General features: G+C 47.6%; 1 protein-coding gene across 1 annotated transcript in view; it reads left to right on the top strand.

The window, feature by feature from the left end:
- LOC142564054 (acetylcholinesterase-like) overlaps positions 1-19142 on the top strand; it is a 48418-nt gene that overhangs the window by 17740 nt on the left and 11536 nt on the right. The window contains exon 2 of the mRNA XM_075674872.1: positions 13268-13553. Within this exon, the coding sequence (XP_075530987.1) occupies positions 13287-13553 (267 nt within the window). The 5' untranslated portion in view covers positions 13268-13286. The remainder of the gene's footprint in view (positions 1-13267; positions 13554-19142) is intronic.

Genomic DNA, 19142 nt, shown 5'->3' with positions numbered 1-19142 from the left:
AAAAATAACAGATATCTATGATTCCATGTCGTTTGTCTATTCATTAAGAAAGAGAATATCACACGAACTTTAGAACTATATCAGTGCGAAACCAGCAAAGCAGTACATGCCTTGATACGATAAATGTAAAGGCCGTGAAATGAACAAGTTGAGGACAAATATGTTAATGATTGTTTGTCATTCGAAAGCCTTGTTTACATTTTTGTACATATGCAACGGCCAGGGAAGAATCTTAGTGACGCTGTCCTTCATTCTAATGTGCTGCGCAGGAGCAGCTGTCACCGGTTGCGTATTGTAATTGCACCGAAATCGTTGTCGCAACAGAGATGACATATAAAAAACAGCAGTTCTGCAAAATTTACATTAGAAATTCGAAGTGCAATGGAATACACAAATGCCAAGATAAGAATTGATAAAAAGCAAAAAAAGTGTATCTGAAAACGAAGTTCACTGCACGTATCCGCAAAACCTCGCAACAAGATATTTAAATATACATATAAGTAACCAATAAATCTACTTGTTTAATCAAAAGTCACTTTATACCGGGTGTCTCAGCTAATTTTAGCCAGAGCTTAAAAATGTGCCGATGCACTCTAAGACGACGCGACCAAGTGGATGTTGCCCACTTTTGTACGTAGTGTGTCAAGCTATATTTTGCTTAATAAGATTTTTAGTCAAGATTATTAAACCAACTTCTGAAGGAACTTTGTTTTTAGGAAAAAAATTCTATTTAGAAAATTGCAGAGCGGTTTGCAAAGCGTCCGAATAAACAGTTTCTGTCTTCCTATATATGTACATATATATATATATATATATATATATATATATATATATATATATGTATATATATATATATATATATATATATATATATATATATATATATATATATATATATATATATATATATATATATATAGTGTGTATTTCAGCTTACTGATGATGCCCGCGAACCACAATATTAGTGACATGCCCGCACGCGTCGTGATTGCGCTGCTCCCCAACGTTCCGCGCACAAACAGCCATAGGCGCGCTGCCGCTTAAAAAAACGACAGGGTAACCACGTAGGCATAGGCTGTGCCATCTACGCCAGCGACGTGCTCCCCTCGCGAAAGTTCGTTATCACGATAAGCAGACGCAGCGGTTCTCGCTTCTGCTGCCGGAAGCTACAGGTCCGTTATTTCGCGATAGCTGTAAGCAAGTTTAACCATCCCTAAATAAAAAAAACTCAGTTTTCAGAAGGCTGAAAATGGTGGAATAAGAGCATCATTAATGACCAGACGCAGTCTCTCATTGAATTTACGTTTTTTTTTTTCATGCGCTTTCACAGCAAGCGCTCGAAGAAGTCACCTTCGGCAGCGATACAACACCGGGACCTTCTGAGAACGCTTGCTGTCGCTGCCTTGAGCACCATCAGTGAAATGCTATGGCAGACTTCAATTATCTTCTCCTGCAAGGCTTCTGGAGTCGTCGTTTCCGTCGTATGTACGTGATCCTTAATATAGCCCCAGAAGAAAAAGTCAAGAGGGCTGAGTTCGGATCACATTGCCGGCCACAGCACAGGCCCGTTTCTCCCTATCCATTGCCCTGGGAAAGTAACATCAAGGCTTGCTCGTGCTTGACTGTCGTGCTTGACTGGCCCGGTCGTGTTGACACCCCATTGCATCAAGCTGGGCTAGTGGCATGTTGCAGCGGAAGTCTTCAACCTGACCTTTGAGGTACTGACATACCTCTTGCCCGCACCAAACGTTAGAAGACCACTGATATTGGTGGCGGGATATTCCTAGCCAGTGGAGATTTTCCTCACATCTATAGTGGGCGTTGTGGATATTTACTTGGCAATTTCAGGAAAAGTTCATCTCATCAGTCCGGATACCTTGGTGAGAAAGTCAGAATCCTTCTCCTTCTGAATCGGAATCTAATTCGCAAAGTTGAGTCTCTTTTGAAGATCCCTTGACTCCAGGCATTGATGCAACTGCAGGTGATAAGGGTGCAGTGCAGCTGTTCTCAGTACCATCCAGGCAGTTGAGTTGGACACACCGAGCTGTGCGCGTGCTAGCGTGTGGATTAACTGCCATGAAACACAAAAGGTTGGAGCGAACCTCATTATTTATGACTGAAGCTCTCTGCCACTTTCTTGTGAAGCTGCCGGTTTGCTTCAGCGACTCCTAGGTGTCGAATATTGTCATCAAGTTCAGTCGCGTACCTGGGGGCCAGCTTCGAAATATTCTTGCAGCCTGCCGTCTCTGTCTGCTTGCAGCTACCAGTGCAAGGATCATCTTTGCTTTTTCCTCTTTGAAAAAAGGCATCGCAAAATTCCTCGCGCTTTAGCGGCCGACGCACGATAGTCTGTTTATCGCTGTCTGAAATTACCACCTGCCACTACAACCACGTCCATCAGTCGCTTTACACAGCGCAGGAGATAACGGTTGCTAGCATAAATCGAACCGCCAACGCTTTCGTCGCTGCTCTGTCGCTTCTTAAGTGGCAGCTAGTGCACCTATGGCTGTTTGAGCGCGGAAAGCTCGGGAGCGGTGCAATCATGACACGCAAGCGGGCATGTCACGTTGTGTTTTTTGTATTTCGCGGAAATCCGCAGTGAGCTGAAAAACACCACATTTAGAAAGACAGAGACAGAAACTGTTTATTCGGACGATTTGCAAAGCGCTCTGAAACTCTCTAATTGTAATTTTTTCCCTAGATTAGTTGCTTCATAAGTATGTTAATTAATCTTGACTAATAATCTAATAAAACAAAATACAAAAATAGCTACACGATGCATACAAAAGGCAGCAACATGCATTTGGTCGCGTCGTCTTAGAGTGCACCGGCATATTTTCAAACTCTGGCTAAAGTTAGCTCAAACACCCTGTATAATGCGTCGAACAAGGCAAATAAACATGTTGCGCTATCACAAATTCACAGATCACAGAATCCTAAGGCCCGCACCCCCTCTCACTCCACTCCCCCGATGCATCGCGTGCGACGGAAGGCGGCGCGCTTCCTTCCCGCTTTTCTCCGTTGCGCACAAGACTGACCCACCATCGTCGGTTTCCCCCTCCACCCACTCTCGCTACGCTTTCACTCGCACATACAGCATGCGGCACGCGCTGACGATGTTATCGCCCTCGGACTTCATACGGAACGTGACGGCGACGACAGGAATGCGGCTTGTATGTCCATCTCATTGCTATCGCAATAATGCTGGAAGAGTATCCGGCAAGTAAAGAGTCCCATGGCCCATTACTTTTCGCAAATGCAGTAACAAAATCGAACTTTCAGCATGCGACCATTCGCTGCGCGGCAACAATGTCTTTTTGCGTTTGTGTGTGTGTGTCGGGGGGGGGGGGGGTTAGGGCTCCGTAATCAAGAAACGCAAAGGAAAGCATCTTGGCCACAATCGAATGCCCACTTGGGGCACCTAATGTAGCTACCTAAGAAATATCCAAGAACACGTGAGACGCTTCGTCCACAGAGAACCATATGCATGCTGCTCGTTATCTTGCACTGGCGAGATAAGACTTTCCGTAGACGTCGCGATAAGATCTAAACGATGGTGATGCCCTCAAGCGAACGCGTTGCAATCTGTCGAGTCGCCACAATGGTGACGGCGAGCGACCATTGCTTCTTTTTCTCGTCTGCTAGTCAGAAAGCGTTCGAAACTCTCCAAGGCCAAAATCCGCTCGGCCAGAGAAAAACGAACGCGCACCGCAGTGCGCCGCGTGGTTGTCAGGGCAACACATGAAAAACGCATGACCTTTGGCTGGCTCTGGTAGCCCGCGGGGAGCGAGAACAAAAAATTGGAGAGGCTCAATTTGTCCTCGCAAATGAAATTCAAAGTAGAACAAATAAATAAGAACGCAGTTACCTTTGCTGGTTTAAGTGTCTTGACATGGATGCTTTAGCGCAGGTGAAAAAGATGTTCATATTCTTTTCTGTGACATGATGCAAATATGAAATATCACAACGCTTCGTCTCATCGGATCGCGCGGCGTGCTTTGCCAACTTGTCTGATAGTGTATTGATTTGGCTTGTTTCATTGCGTGGTCCGATGTACGACTTTAGAAAAGTAAATGCAGTTTTGGTATCAAATGTTACTGAGGACACTAAACCGACAAGGTCCGGAATTGAACAGGTAAAGCACGACCTTGGAAATGTCAATTCAACTTTCGTATTAAAACATTATGTGATCTTTATACCTCTAAAATTTCTTAATTGAAAACCATGCGCTCAAAGATTCTGCGGCCTCTGCGAGATGCCGCGGCGGGCCCGCGCGCCCTCAAAGCACCTTTGCAACTGTGTGCTCGGATGGGGATCTTTGTGTTATGTGACTCCAGGTATATGGGCGTCGCCACGAAATCCAGCCCGAGTTCACAATCTTCGCGCCGAAATGTTTTTTCGGGCGCGAAATATACATCCTCGAGAAAATGCACAATGATATCCGGCGCCGTGGGCTGTTTAGTTTGGCGGTGCATCACAGCGCGAAAAAACTTCAAGGAGGGGGGGGGCTGAAGCCCCATAAGCCCCCCCCCCCCTGGCTACGACGCACCCTCCCTGGCTACGCCCCTGCGTCGTACTACATTGACATGTCATTGGAATCAGGTTCTTAGTGTTTGCATCAATTCTAATCACAGCTGGTCTCTTCATACAAAGAACACAATTGAAAGCACTAATCCCATGCTTGGCTACCTATGTCGCAACTTTTTCAACGTGCCTACTAAGTTGAAACGTTTGTTATATAAAACTTTATTACGACCCAAACTTGAATACGCGACTCCGGTATGAGGCCCTGCTCATGGAAACCTAATCACTGACCTCGATATGGTTCAAAGTAACACTGTATGTTTTATTCTTGCTAACTACAACAGCACAGCGAGTATAACAAACGTGAAATCTAATCTTTGCCTCCCCTCGTTGGCATCTCGCAGAACAGTGTCTCGTATTGCCCTCTTCCACAAGTTGTACTATCATCATACTCTATGAGATCAACACATCCCCCATCCAATTTATGTAGGCCGTCGCATCGACCATCAGTACAAAGTGGGCATTTTGTCATGCAACACTAAATGTTTCTCACATTCATTCCTGCCGCGAACCTCACGTGACTGGAACCATCTTCCTGCTGAAGTTGTAGGCCTTACTAATTATGAACAGTTTCGTGAAGCCATAGCTAATATGCTACCCGCGTGTGATATTTGCTTGTTTGATTGATTGTTTGATTGTTGATTGCGTCGCTCGCATTTCTCACATGCAGCTACGTATCTTCGAACGGAGCGAGCAAGCCCTGGCCAAAAGTAGCGCCGGTGGATCCGGTCATAGGTACGTGACACACCCAGGTGACCGGCAGTGGGGAGGTCGTGAAGTTCGTGGAGAGCAGCCGAGTGAACGTGTTTAGGTATCACAAGGAGTAATGCAGGGCCGTCGGGGTGAACGTCATGGCGGTAGAGTATGCCATCTTGAAGTGTGAGTATCCCAGGGGACTGTCGACGAGTGACAATTCTAGGCGGTCAATGATGACACGCAAGAACGGGTCACGGCGCTGCTCGTCGGCGACATGGAGCAGTGGAAAAACAGAGAACACAGGCGTCAGTGTCAGTATCAGACGTAGAGGTCGCGTCTTCGACTGGGTAGCGAGAGAGGCAACCTGCATCCTGGTGTTGGGGTCCCGACTTCTAAGTCATGGTGTAAGGATATTCTTGTAATCGGAGGGCCCAAAGACCGAGCCGGCCAGTGGGATCCTTGAGCGACGAAGGCCAACGGAGCGCATGATGGTCCGTGATTGCTGAGAAGGGCTTGCCATATAAATATGGGCCTAACTGTGAAACAGCCCAGACGAGAGCAAGACATTCGTGCTCCGTAATTGAGTAGTTGAGCTCTGCAGTTGTCAGGAGCCACCTTGCGTAGGCTATTAGGCGGTCGTGTCCGTGTTGGCGTTTCGATAAGACGGCGCCGATCCCATAACCACTGGCATGGTTTCGGACCTCTGTAGGTGCGGACAGGTCAAAGAGGACCAAGACCGGTAGATTGGTGAGAATCGTGATAAGGCGCGAAAATGTGGCAGCCTGAGGGGAACCCCACGTAAAAGGCACGTCTTTCTTTGTAAGTTCAGTGAGTTCCCTATTGCAAAAACCAGTGCCACTGGGACCCAGTGCGCCGGATTATGGGCCCAGTGCAGCGCGCTGGACGCTGGGGCGCTGGGAAGGCGCTGGGAAGGCGCGGCGTACTGGAAGGCACTGGCTACTCGTGCGAAAAATAGCTCTAGCGCGTTAAATATGCGGTGCCTGGACACCGTATATATTTTTTTGAATACAGAAAGCAAAAAAGAGCGCTTTAGTGCAATAAAAAAAGAAAGAAAACGTAAGAAATAAAACTGCTCCGACTAGGATTCGAACGACCGACCTACAGATCCCAAGACCGTCACTTTAGCACTACGCCACGCCGTCAGACCGAAATTTGCCATGTCAAAGCCGAGGAGCAGTTTGTTTCGCAGAGCTACGGCTCGTACACACATGGTTGATGCGCTATCGCCCAGCAACTAAAACTCACGCCTGTACTAGAAAGCAAAAGTTGCTGTCCGTATTCAGCAGTATGCTTGGAAGTGCCACACCATCGATTTTCACTTGCGATTGCTATCTTAAGTTCGAAAAAAAGTCCTAAATAAACCGCCGACCCGGGATTGTGTATGGCCTGTTACTGCCGATTTCGATAGCCATTTCTTGTTCTTCACGCAAATGATATCACCGTTTCCTTAGTTCAGTGATGCCTTTCAGTCAACACGCCTGTCTAGTCCTAGATCTTCGTCAGAGAAGCGCGGGCTAGTGCTGGGAGCCTTCGGCGATAGCACACATACCTGCGTTTATGACGCGTCACACTGCGGTCATCGCTTCTTGTGCTGGCACTGTAGACATGAAAAAACTGTTTATTTACGAACATCGTTGCGAAAGCTGACATACAGAGTGATTTATCCTTGTTAGATTTCTTGATTCCTGCGCCTAGACACGCCCAGAGGACGGACTCGGCGGATACGCTAGGCCTAAGCTTCGGTGGGGAGCGATCTCGGCGCGGGTAGTTAAAAAAGCAATCTCAGGTGAAAATCGATGGTGTGGCACTTCCAAGCATATTGCTGAATACGGACAGCAGCTTTTTCTTTCTGGTACAGGCGTGAGTTTTAGTTGCTCGCCGAGAGCGCATCAACCATGTCTGTACGAGACGTAGCTCTGCGAAACAAACTGCTTCTCGACTTTGACATGGCAAATTATCCGCGAATTTCCGTCTCATGGCGTGGCGTAGTGCTAAAGTGACGATCTTCGGATCTGTAGGTTGGTCGTTCGTATCCTTGCCAGAGCAGTTTTGTTTTTACGTTTTTTTTATTGCACTAAAGCGCTCTTTTTTGCTTTCTGTATACAAAAAAAATATATACGGTGTCCGGGCACCGCATATTTAACGCGCTAGAGCTGTTTTTCGCACGAGTAGCCAGTGCCTCCCAGTACGCCGAGCCTTCCCAGCGCCCCAGCGTCCAGCGCGCGGCACTGGGCCCATAATCCGGCACACTGGGTCCCAGTGGCACTGGTTTTTGCAAAAGGGTTGTCGAGCGATCGCTCCGAAATCTTTCAGAACCGTGTGAAATAAGAACACAGCCTCACAAAACTCCTGACGTCCTTGACAGACTGAGGCACAGGAAAAGCCGTTACTGCTCGAACCTTCTCCGGGTCGGGTTGTACCACGGAAGCATCGACAAGATGTCCTAGCACTGTAATCTGTCGGCTCCCGCAGTGGCACGTCGTTGAGTTTAATTAGAGCCCGGCCTTGCCGAAGACGTCAAGGATAGCTGCGACGCGCTCAAGGTGCGCCTCAAATGTAGAAGAAAACACAAGGACATCGTCGAGGTAACAAAGGCATGGTGACCCTTCGAAACCTTGAAGCACGGAGTCGGTCATCCGTTCGAACGTCGCGGGGGCATTGCATAAACCAAACGGCATCACCCTTAATTGATAGAGGCCATCTAGAGCGACGAAAGCGGTCTTTTGTTGGTCTTCCTCATCGACGGAAATCTAGCAATAACCAGATCGAAGGTCAATGGACGAAAAGTATTTGGCGCCGTGAAGACAATCACGAGCGTCGTCGATTCATGGTAAAGGGTAAAAGTCCTTTTTAGTAATTTGGTTTAAGTGGCGGTAATGAACACAGAAATGCCACGTGTCATCTTTCTTTTTTACGAGCACGACCGGCGACGCCCAAGGACTCGACGAGGGCTCAGCAGTGCCTTTGGCGAGCATCTTGTTTACTTCCTGCTGAATAACTTGCCGGTCTGCCGTGGACACGCGATATAGTCAGTGCTGAATTGGAAAGGCATGACCATTGTTTATCCTATGCGTAGCAAGGAACGCCTGACAACGTGGTCGATTGCCAGTGTCAAATATGTCGTGGTAAGAAACCAAAATGCGAATTACGGCGGCTGCTTGGTCAGGAGCGAGGTCCAGCGCGACCGTGGGACGTAATGGGCCGTTGAGGTTCAAGGCATCCTGCGGGTAATCAGGAGGATCTGGAGACTCGTCGGCGGCAAAAGCAGTGACGTGGTCGTCTTTCACAGACCGGAGCGTGGCCACCACTATGCCTTGAGGTAACACTTGCTTCGTCGAGCCAAAATTAATACCCGGGGCACACATCTGATTAGCGGCAAGGGTTACAACGGAGTGTGGCACAGGGATGTCACGCACCAGGAGGACATCATGAATGGGTGCGACGACATAGTCGCCATCAGGCACGGTTGCCGCTGAGGCCAATTCGACGAAGGTTAGGGCTTTTGGAGGTAAGCGAACAAACGCGGTAGTGCTGACGGTGTTCGGTTGTTTGGGGCGAACTTCTTAAGTAAAAGGAAGCTCAAGACATAGCGTACCGGTGGAACAGTCAATGAGGGCAGAATGCGTCGTCGGAAAGTCAAGCCCGAAGATAAGGTCATGAGGGCAACTGGTCAGCACGGTGAACAGGACTGGAACTTGGAAGTCAGCAATTCCTATGCGTGCAGTGCACATACCCCTTACGGCTATAGTGACTCCACTGGTGACGCGTACAGCTCGAATGACGGTAGACGTAAGAACATTTTTGAGGCGGCGACATAGATTAGCGCTTATTATTAAACTTGGGCTCCAGTATCAATTAATGGCGTCCACGGAACACCATCTACGTCTACTTCAATTAGGTTCGTGTTGGTGAGGAGCGTCGACGGAGGATTCGGACAGGACGAACGTGATGCAGCACTGCCTCCAAGATCTACATGCCGTAGTTTTCCGTCCGGGATGGTCCTTAATTGGTCGGCGACGAATAGCGGCGTCCTTGCGGTGACGCGGACTGACGCCGCTAAGGTGACGGCGAGCGAGCAGGGCGACTGACATTGACGGATACGTCAGAAGTAGGCGGCATACGGCGAGGTAGTAACGGCGTGGGTCGCCATATGGACGAGGAGACTGGGAAAAGGAGCTTGAATACGCCGACGTCCAGGAGGTGCGGTAATGGCGAGCGACGTGGCCAGTGCATAGACAACGGAATCAAATGGGCTTGACGTCCGGAGTTCTCCACTAGGCAGGGTTGCGGTATCTGGGAGGGGAATACAGATCGCCGTGGGGCGGAGCAGTCGGCACCGGAAGGGCATCAGGTCGGCGGACGGAGCAGGCAGCACAGAAACCTAGGTTTGCAAATTCTTTTCAATTCATTTGCAATTCATTTGCAAATGAATTTGCAAATGAGGGAGATCGCTGGAGCTGGTTGGTCAATGGTGGGTTCTAGTGGGCGTGAATGGAACGGCGCAAGACTCGCGGCGAACAATACGTGGGATGTGCTCAATTGAATGAAGCGGTAAAGTCGACGCAAGACGACATCGTAGCCGTGTTAGGGAGCCGGGAGAACTGTGAAATGACGTAGCGGCATTCATTGACAATGACGTCGATGGTGCACACACTGTTGAAGACCAACGAGTTGAATGCGTCGTCCGTGATCCCTTTAAGTACGTGTCCGGCTTTGTGAACCTCAGCGATTTTCTCGTCGACTTTCAGGCAAAGAGCGCGCACGTCTTGTATGTACCAGACACGATTCAATATAAGACTGAACTCGGAGAGTAAGCTCTTTTCAAGCAGCCAGCTGCGACCGGTGGGATTTCCAAAGAGGCCGACGAGCTTCTTCTTCAAAGCCTCTCAGCTAGAGATCTCGCCCTCCTGTGTCCGGAACCAGACACGAGGAGTTCCGCCCAAGTAGAATAGGAGATTAGCTAGCATAATGGTAGGGTCCCAGCGGTTGGTTTACCTATCACGCTCATATAGGTTGAGCCAGTCCTCAACGTCGGCATTATCTTGGCCGGAGAATACGCAAAGATCGCGGGGATATGTAACCGTAACCTACGTTGTTGTCGGGGTCGCAGCAGTAGAGGGAGTCGAGGTGTCGTCACTTGGAGCCATTGCGGAAAACGAAAGGATGTGGCCGCTGCGGAGCTCCGTGCCGCCACAATATTACGCGAAGGACGACTCAGTAAGACCAGCAACTACTTACGGCTTATAGTTACAAAAGCGGATGCAGCGCTAACCGGTTAGATTCACAGCGCCAGCCCAGTTCAAACAATCAAATATTACATGCGTGTAGCAATATTTTATATACAAGGGCCATTTAAACACTCCTGTAGTCAACTGTGTCTGTCTTCTTCATTATTTTGTATTTACCACTCCGCCTATGTAATTCCCTTGGCCCTGAGGGGTATAATGAAATGAAATGAAATGAAATATGACATGCCACCGCTGGCCGCCTTTTTTGCACTATATTTTACGCTGTTCTGCACTACACCAGAAACGGCAAGCGTGCAAGGCAGCGGCTAACATAATAGCCTCTGGCATAGGGATCCAAGTTCTACGCGTATACTTGGCTCATACCAGAAGTCAGTGGTCTAAATCTAGGGATAACAGTAAAAAAACCATACCATTAAAATTATGCAGATCTTACGCACCGTATGAATCGACGCTATGCGAAGCATTTTGCCCGTACCTGTCTACCCAGCATGGCTCGAGGTTCAGTAAAGCGTTATCATGCGGAACAACGTCCTCCTAATGAGAGCAGTTGTGTGTGCAACACAAGCATGTGCCTAACAACACTACCGGATGTTGAGATCTTCATACCTGCTGGACGTACATATAATTGAAAAACATGGTTTGAGCCGTCATCTTGGTCATGTTGCAATTTGTGAAATGATAGGGTAAATGAATTATTCTTGTACGGAAAAAACCATCATCTCAACATGTGGCAAGCCGTACTGGGGGACTGCGTATTAGTTTTGACCTCCTGGGATAATTTACCGTGCACCTAATTCTAGGTCGACGAGCTTTTTAACATAAATGTGTTTTGCATTTGTCCCCATCGAAAGGCGGCCACCGCGTCCGCATCGAGGTTAGCACGCAGCGCCACAGCCACTAAGAAACCGCGGTGGGTCGTCATAGGATGTGAATCTATGGCTATGTTATAGGGTTTTCACAATTACTTTCGTACTCCTGCCAGGAAAAGACAAAACCTGTTAGACCTAGGCCGACCATGAAGGTGGTACAATGTCTCACAGCTTCTACGTAGCGTTAGCTGTTCCGAGGAAAGGACTGGAGCATGTGGGCCGATCCTGAAGTTGTATTTCCATGTAACACAGCGTCTCAAAGCCCTAGCTGGCGCGAGGGACGAATGCGGGTAGCTGGCACGTGACGCACCCGCCAAGCATATAAAAGAGTCTGGTTTTCTTTGGAACGATGAATGTGCGCCTGCGACTGTGGCCTATGGATTAGAGCATCATACTTCTGTGCAGGAGGCCAGACGTTTGATTCCACCGTCGGCCTTGCATTTCCTTTAATGGAAGAGATCTGGAACTAAGCAAGGAACAAACCTACCTACCTACCTACCAACCACAAACAGCCTTGAATGAGGCAAAAAAACTTCGCTTTGACTTACCATTGTAGGGTAACCTGACGGCGCCTCACATAGCGATCTCGCGGTGAGCGAAGTGGCGGCCGCGGGCATGTTTGGTTTTTGTTTCGGGGGATCGGCCATGAATCGAGTGGCAGTAGCCGGTCGCTGAAGAAAGCGCATTGCATTCGCGGCTCGCGACTCTAACTACCGGCGACAGCCTCCTAGATAACTTCTGTGCTTGTCGGATGACCGAAAAACGGCCACATACTTAGGGTGAAAATCAGCATATTGAGGGTAGCGGCAACACTCACTAGGCCCTAGGCGACCAGGGCATGGCGTCGCCGAAGAGTAGCGGCAGCAGACCACCAAAGTTATTTGCACTCTTCACATAATAATTACATTGAGTAGCGGTTGCGGACGGCTCAAGTGCCGTTCCTGTGTGGGGTGACCTAGCCAGAGACCTCAACGTAAGTGGCGCCTCTCTGTGGTAATTCAAACAGCAGCTGGTATTTGTTGATTCGCTATAGCTTCGAAAATAATTCGGCAATCAGATGTATGCTGCGGCTCTTTTATTGATGCACATGCTTTTTGTTGTCAGCAGCGAGCACCAAAAACGTAAGAGTGCTCGATGCCACCCTACGTAAGAGGCGCCACCGCCATTGTTGTAACTACGGCCGCTTTCCATTGGTTCAACCATCATCGGGCAGGAACAGAAGTTATATAGGAGGCAATGTACAGGCATACACACGACGCTGATGATGATGGCACATAATGTAAAGCGGGGTTCTGAAAATTACAATAGAAAGGGTTCCTTCCACTAGCCACACTAGCCATGAAAAGAGCCTGGTTGAGTCAGAATTGTCTTAAAATGATGTTGGAGCACCAACTCACTCTAGTGACACCTGTGGTAACAGCGCTTACTCGCATCCAACTTTTTAAAATAAAGAAGGGCTAGACTGTATACTAAGGAAAGAAAGCACGACTGAGGTGCTTACAGAAACTTTTCCTGTGCGAAAACGGCCCAAGTACTCGAAAATGCGTGCCATATGAAATCAGCGACGTCACACTAACGTGTCGAAGCTGAGTTGCCACCGCAATATTCTGCAAGTGAGGCGCTTCGCGTCCGGTCTCTCGACTAGAATTCAACTTTCCTTAGCCAAATGAATACTAGAAATTTTGTAAATACTAGAAATACTTAAAAAAAGGATATTTTACAAGCCTAACCTGACCAAGTGTCGCTCTCAGTGTCCATTTAAAAGCAGGATAATCAATCCACCAATGTAACAAATTATCACTGTGTTTATTCGCGTAATTCCTTTCCACAAGATCTTTTAACGTGCAGGTAAGCAGAGTGTAGAGCAATGGCGGTCAAAGCAGCGTTGTGGGCGCTCCTTGCCCTCACGGCCCTTCTGAGTGCCACGGCTGAAGACCTGCACGTCGAGAGGCAAACAAGCGAGGGCCGTGTTCGTGGCAACATTGTGCGCAGCCTTGGCAAGAGTGTGGAGGAGTACCGCGGCATTCCTTTTGCCGAGCCTCCTGTAGGCAAGCTCAGGTTCCGTCCTCCACAACCAAAGGCACCGTGGGAAGGAACGTTAGATGCCACTGCAGGATCTACAGTGTGCGCTCAGGTACGTGTATAGAAGACTGCGGTAACGTGCGACAGGGGCAGGTTGCTTAATATTGTTACGTGTGGGAAGACACACGTAATAGGAAATCATGCTGCAAATAAAAAACTGATAAAAGGGGCAAGCGCTTAGTATTGTCACATTGTAGTGTAGATGAAGACTGCAGTCGCAAAAAACTGTGAATGACGAAACTGACTTGTGCCCACGAATGACGAAACTGACTTAACCTGTGCCCACAAAAGAAACTTACACTCAAAGTAGAACAATAGTGGCGAACAGAGTCGGCGATCGTCGAAAATCTGATGAGTGGGTCAAGCGCGTCGGCTTTTATACATGAGTTATCGAAACTACCAGAGAAACGGCTGGTGCCCGCGTGTCTTCCGGAAATTACTACACAATTCGCGTAGCGCATACAAGCAATCAGATTACACAAAGTTCGGTGACACCAGAAAACCGATAGACCCATCGATACCATTCCAGAAACTTGCAATACATACAGGTGCGTCCTGCGCCCAGCAATAACATTTGTTGGACGATGAAACGCGGTCACCTCATGAAGATGAACAAGTACACGTGTCAGTGAACTTGTTCATGCCGCGGGAGCTCAATTGTCATAGAACAAGGAACGTCGCTTGAGCCAAGATCTCAATGAACGGACTTGATTTCATCAGAGCAGCAAATTCTTTCTTTAGCCTTTATGGGCCCCTAGCTGGCAATCCCCCGCCATCAGTGCAAGAGGAGGAGTAGAAAAGGCTAGTCCAACACAGGCTTATTGCAGCCTCCTATTGAGTATAAGCTTACTGTCCGTTGCCTACAAACTATTTACTAAGGTAATCGCAAATAGAATCAGGAACACCCTAGACTTCTGTCAAGCAAAGGACCAGGCAGGATTCCGTAAAGGCTACTCAACAATAGATCATATTCACACTATCAATCAGGTGATAGAGAAATGTGCAGAATATAACCAACTCTTATATATAGCTTTCATTGATTACGAGAAAGCGTTTGATTCTGTCGAAACCTCAGCAGTCATGGAGGCATTACGGAATCACGGTGTACACGAGCCGTATGCAAAAATACTGAAAGATATATATAGCGGCTCCACAGCCACCGTAGTCCTCCATAAAGCAAGCAACAAAATCCCAATAAAGAAAGGCGTCAGGCAGGGAGATACAATATCTCCGATGCTATTCACAGCGTGTTTACAGGAGGTATTCAGAGACCTGGATTGGGAAGAATTGGGGATAAAAGTTAATGGAGAATACCTTAGTATTTTGCGATTCGCTGATGATATTGCCTTGCTTAGTAACTCAGGGGACCAATAGCAATGCATGCTCACTGACCTGGAGAGGCGAAGCAGAAGAGTGGGTCTAAAAATTAATCTGCAGAAAACTAAAGTAATGCTTAACAGTCTCGGAAGAGAACAGCCATTTACAATAGGCAGCGAGGCACTGGAAGTCGTAAGGGAATACATCTACTTAGGGCAGGTAGTGACGGCGGATCCGGATCATGCGACGGAAATAATCAGAAGAATAAGAATGGGCTGGGGTGCGTTTGGCAGGCATTCTCAGATTATGAACAGCAGGTTGCCATTATCCCTCAAGAGAGCAGTATATAACAGCTGTGTCTTACCAGTACTCACCTACGGGGCAGAAACCTGGAGGCTTACGAAAAGGGTTCTACTCAATGTGAGGACGACGCAACGAGCTATGGAAAGAAGAATGATAGGTGTGACGTTAAGGGATAAGAAAAGAGTAGATTGGGTGAGGGAACAAACGCGAGTTAATGACATCTTAGTTGAAATCAAGAAAAAGAAATGGGCATAGGCAGGACATGTAATGAGGAGGGCAGATAACCGATAGTCATTAAGTGTTACGGACTGGATCCCAAGGGAAGGGAAGCGAGCAGGGGGCGGCAGAAAGTTAGGTGGGCGGATGAGATTAAGAAGTTTGCAGGGACAACATGGCCACAATTTGTACACGACCGGGGTTGTTGGAGACCTATGGGAGAGGCCTTTGCCCTGCAGTGGGCGTAACCAGGCTGATGATGATGATTATGATGATGATTGAGTATAGTGGGGAGTTAACTACTGGTACGTCAACGCTAAGGAAAGCAGTTGCACCCTTCACGTAATCAAGTCCTCGGTGGAAATGTTCGCCCCAGCGACATTCCGTTTTCAACAAACTCTAGATCACTTCGACCTCATACCTCCCGATCAGCTACTGTTTTGTTTCATTCCGTAAGAGTGAAATTCATAGTAAACATTTAAATGATAATCCAGAAGAAAAACAGCATGCACAGTAGACGTTTGCGACTTTGTGGACTCACAGCTTAAGTTTCAACGAGGAGGTTCTTTTTTGTAAACAGTTCTATTAAACATTTTGGTTGCCCCTAATTATGCCACACGCTCTAACGCCTTCACCCAAGGCATTGTGCCCTATTTTCGCTAAGTTTAAACTCAATGTGGCCTTTTGTTCTCCTAGGCCGCCAGTAAAACATGGGCATAACGCTTGTAAATGCCGCATCATTGACACATGCTTACTAAGCTTGGCATGCGCATCAGACGTGCGAAAAGAGCTACAAATTATAGATTTGTCTGCCGCCAGAATCTGTCTCAACTACGCTGTGTCGAGAATTTATACGTCAGTGAAAACGCATGGCAATAATTAACTTTTGATTTTATAGGGTAATGCAGAAATAACGCCTTCATCGCGAAGCTGGCCTTCCTTCTACGGAAACCTGATTAAAAGCGCTTGACATCAGACGCAACAGAAGACAATGACGCCATTCATTTTCGTATTCCGTGGGCTTTCTTCCGAGAGCAGCAAAAATACCCTCATAAATGATAACGCGCGAAGAGAGTATTTCTTTAGGTGTTGCTAAAGCCGAGCACAGACTGCATCATTTCCAATCATGCCAACCTGCTTAAATAACCACTAAAAATTTGCTCGAATACATTTACCTACCATGAAAACTCATCAAACTTTAAAACTTAATCTGCCTGACTCCTGATGACAACAAGCAATATATCCGTGCTCTAACATGGATAGCCTGGCTAAAACGTAACATTTATTAAGAGAACCTTTAAAGCGCAATAAACACATGGGAAACCACACGACAAGGCTTTTACTCCAAGTGAAAAGATGTATTGAAGAAGCATCACATCTATGCACATATAAATCAGCGCACATACCAAACAAAGCACCGAATTAAAATAAAAACGATACACCGATACTTACGCGCTAAAGACCCGAAAGCACATATCTGAAAATACATATGTGCCAACATTCGAGAAATCTTAGCAACACAAAGGGATGGCTTGACGCAAGCATCCCCTGCTTTCCTAATATGGAAGGCCTATCATAATTGTCGCGTGATTTGGTTAAAAAGTTTTAAAAACTGTCTCTGTCCTACATAAAACGGGAATGCTCCGACGCCCTCCACAATGGGCAACAAATGCGACATCCCAGATGATTTTATGACGTCTGATGATGTCTTATATGTACGGGGATGCAATGACCAAATAAGCCTACATGAACCTTGCGACAGCTAAGCCGCATAGGTAAAGGTTATGCATTGCTCTGCTCTCGCAAGCACGAGAGACTAGCGTTGCTGGGAGAACGCCAGTAGAATAGTGCCAAGTTACAAACACGACACACGAGTGCCGGCAACGCGTCCCTAAGGTTTCCGCCAAAAGGTTGTTTCGCATGGCGCGATTTTCAGTCAGCGATACAGAGAATTCCGTCGCTCAGCGACCGCCGCAACATCATGGGTTCTCCGCGGCTGGACTCCAACAATTTGGTCATGCCGTCGCTGAGTCTCAGAGATCGGCGCGATGTGGGAGGGGCAATGTGGGAAGAAACAAAGCGCCGTCAAAATAGGCACTCTCCTGTTTTACGGCGCGTTGTTAGCTCTGTGGAGCAATGTCGCGCACCTGTTTTCGTTAAGTTTTAGTAGGGCGTGCCCACCAGCGCCTGCGGCTCAGGACCTTCATAAGCATTTTACTGCGTCTTACGCTTACACGATTCGTTTAAAAGATGAAGCTGCGCGCTATCGAGGTCGGGAGTGGACGCTGCCTCAACATAAGGCACGTGCCCACTTCATCGCCACCGTCGTCAACCTCCTCATCGCTACAAATTGTGCCAGCTGCTTGTACTTGCACACTCAATAGTACCTTGTTCTTCTGCAAAAGCAAATACTCCTCCAGGAAAAAAGTTGTGGCTTCCATAGCAACAACGAAACTAGAGTGTACTAAACGAAACCACCCCACCGACGCTGTACGAGCCGCACGCTCATACTTGCGGTGTTGTGCAACGTCTCACTCCTCGCATCTCCAAACTATAGTGAAGTCTCAACGCTAATAAACGTTAAAATATGGTGTACTTATTCTATTATAGAAGAATAATAGAAAAAATGTAATACATGACAAGTTTCCATGTTGTTTTTATTTAATGGTACAGGCATGGATAGTTCGTGAGCAAGGGGCAGCATTGCGGATCGCTGCGACGGAAATCGCGCTGTCGCAGACGCATGTGAACGCTGCCAGTGAAAATCGATTTGTGACCTGCGCGGCAGAACGATTTTTTTCGTCCCAATTGCGCATTGTGAAACAACCTAAAGGCGTCCACTTCGGCGTCCGCGATCCGCGTGGCCAACTCCGTAGTAGACGCTGCGGTTGTCTCAACGCTGTATGGAGCGGCGGGTGAGGCGGACATCTAGGCACCCTAGCAGCAGCCGGAGGAGAACACCCCACCTCACTCGCCTCACCCCCCTGCCTCGCGCGCCACAGGAGAGGGCACGCATCTGGGCTGCGTTCCACGCTCGCGTACGCACCGCACCTTCTCCCACGCTAGGCTCCGCCCGCTCTCGCCGCGTCGCTGTGCTGCGCAATGCTATTTTTATACTTTCATTTCACTCTCGTAGCTCTCTCTCCCCTAACTCGGGTAAGCTGCGGACGTCAAGAGAAACCCAGCGAGGCTCTAACAGCTCCACTGTAACAGAGTGCATGAAATATATTTCAGAAATTCTTCGCTGTGTAGAGTAGTAAAGCTATGGAACTTTCTATGATCACGGGAAAAATACGTTGAAACAGGACGTCAATATTAAGTCCAGCTCCTAGAGGCTTCACTTTATAAGTTATCCTGCGTAGGTACGGAATAACTGCAAATTTTGTTTTACAATCATCTCTAAGGCTGCGCACATTTCTCTGGGTGCCTTTCAATTTCTTAATAGATTTAGCACATTCTAATGTGGTAACAGTCTGCGCATAGCTAGCTTGTTGTGACTTATCGACCTGTGAATGTAAGGTCAATTCTGTTAGGGGTTCGCACAACTTTTTCTATGTTGAACCTGCACGATTCCTATTTTCGCCAGTTTCAAGGGCACTTAACTGTAAACAAGAATAGCATTAACTTATCTGAGTAGTTGATACAAGCAGACATGATGCGTGTTAAAGGGCTGTCTTGGTTCGATGAACTGTAACTAATAACCATAGGGCAAATAAAAAATATTTAACTTGATGCCTTGTCTCTCTATTTTTCTTCAAGTTTATGCGACATGGCGTTAGGCATTAGTCACGTTACGGGGCAATAC

This window comes from Dermacentor variabilis, chromosome 11 (genome assembly GCF_050947875.1).
Source record: "Dermacentor variabilis isolate Ectoservices chromosome 11, ASM5094787v1, whole genome shotgun sequence".
Lineage (NCBI taxonomy): Eukaryota > Metazoa > Arthropoda > Arachnida > Ixodida > Ixodidae > Dermacentor > Dermacentor variabilis.
This window is presented reverse-complemented; position numbering and strand designations above follow the sequence as displayed.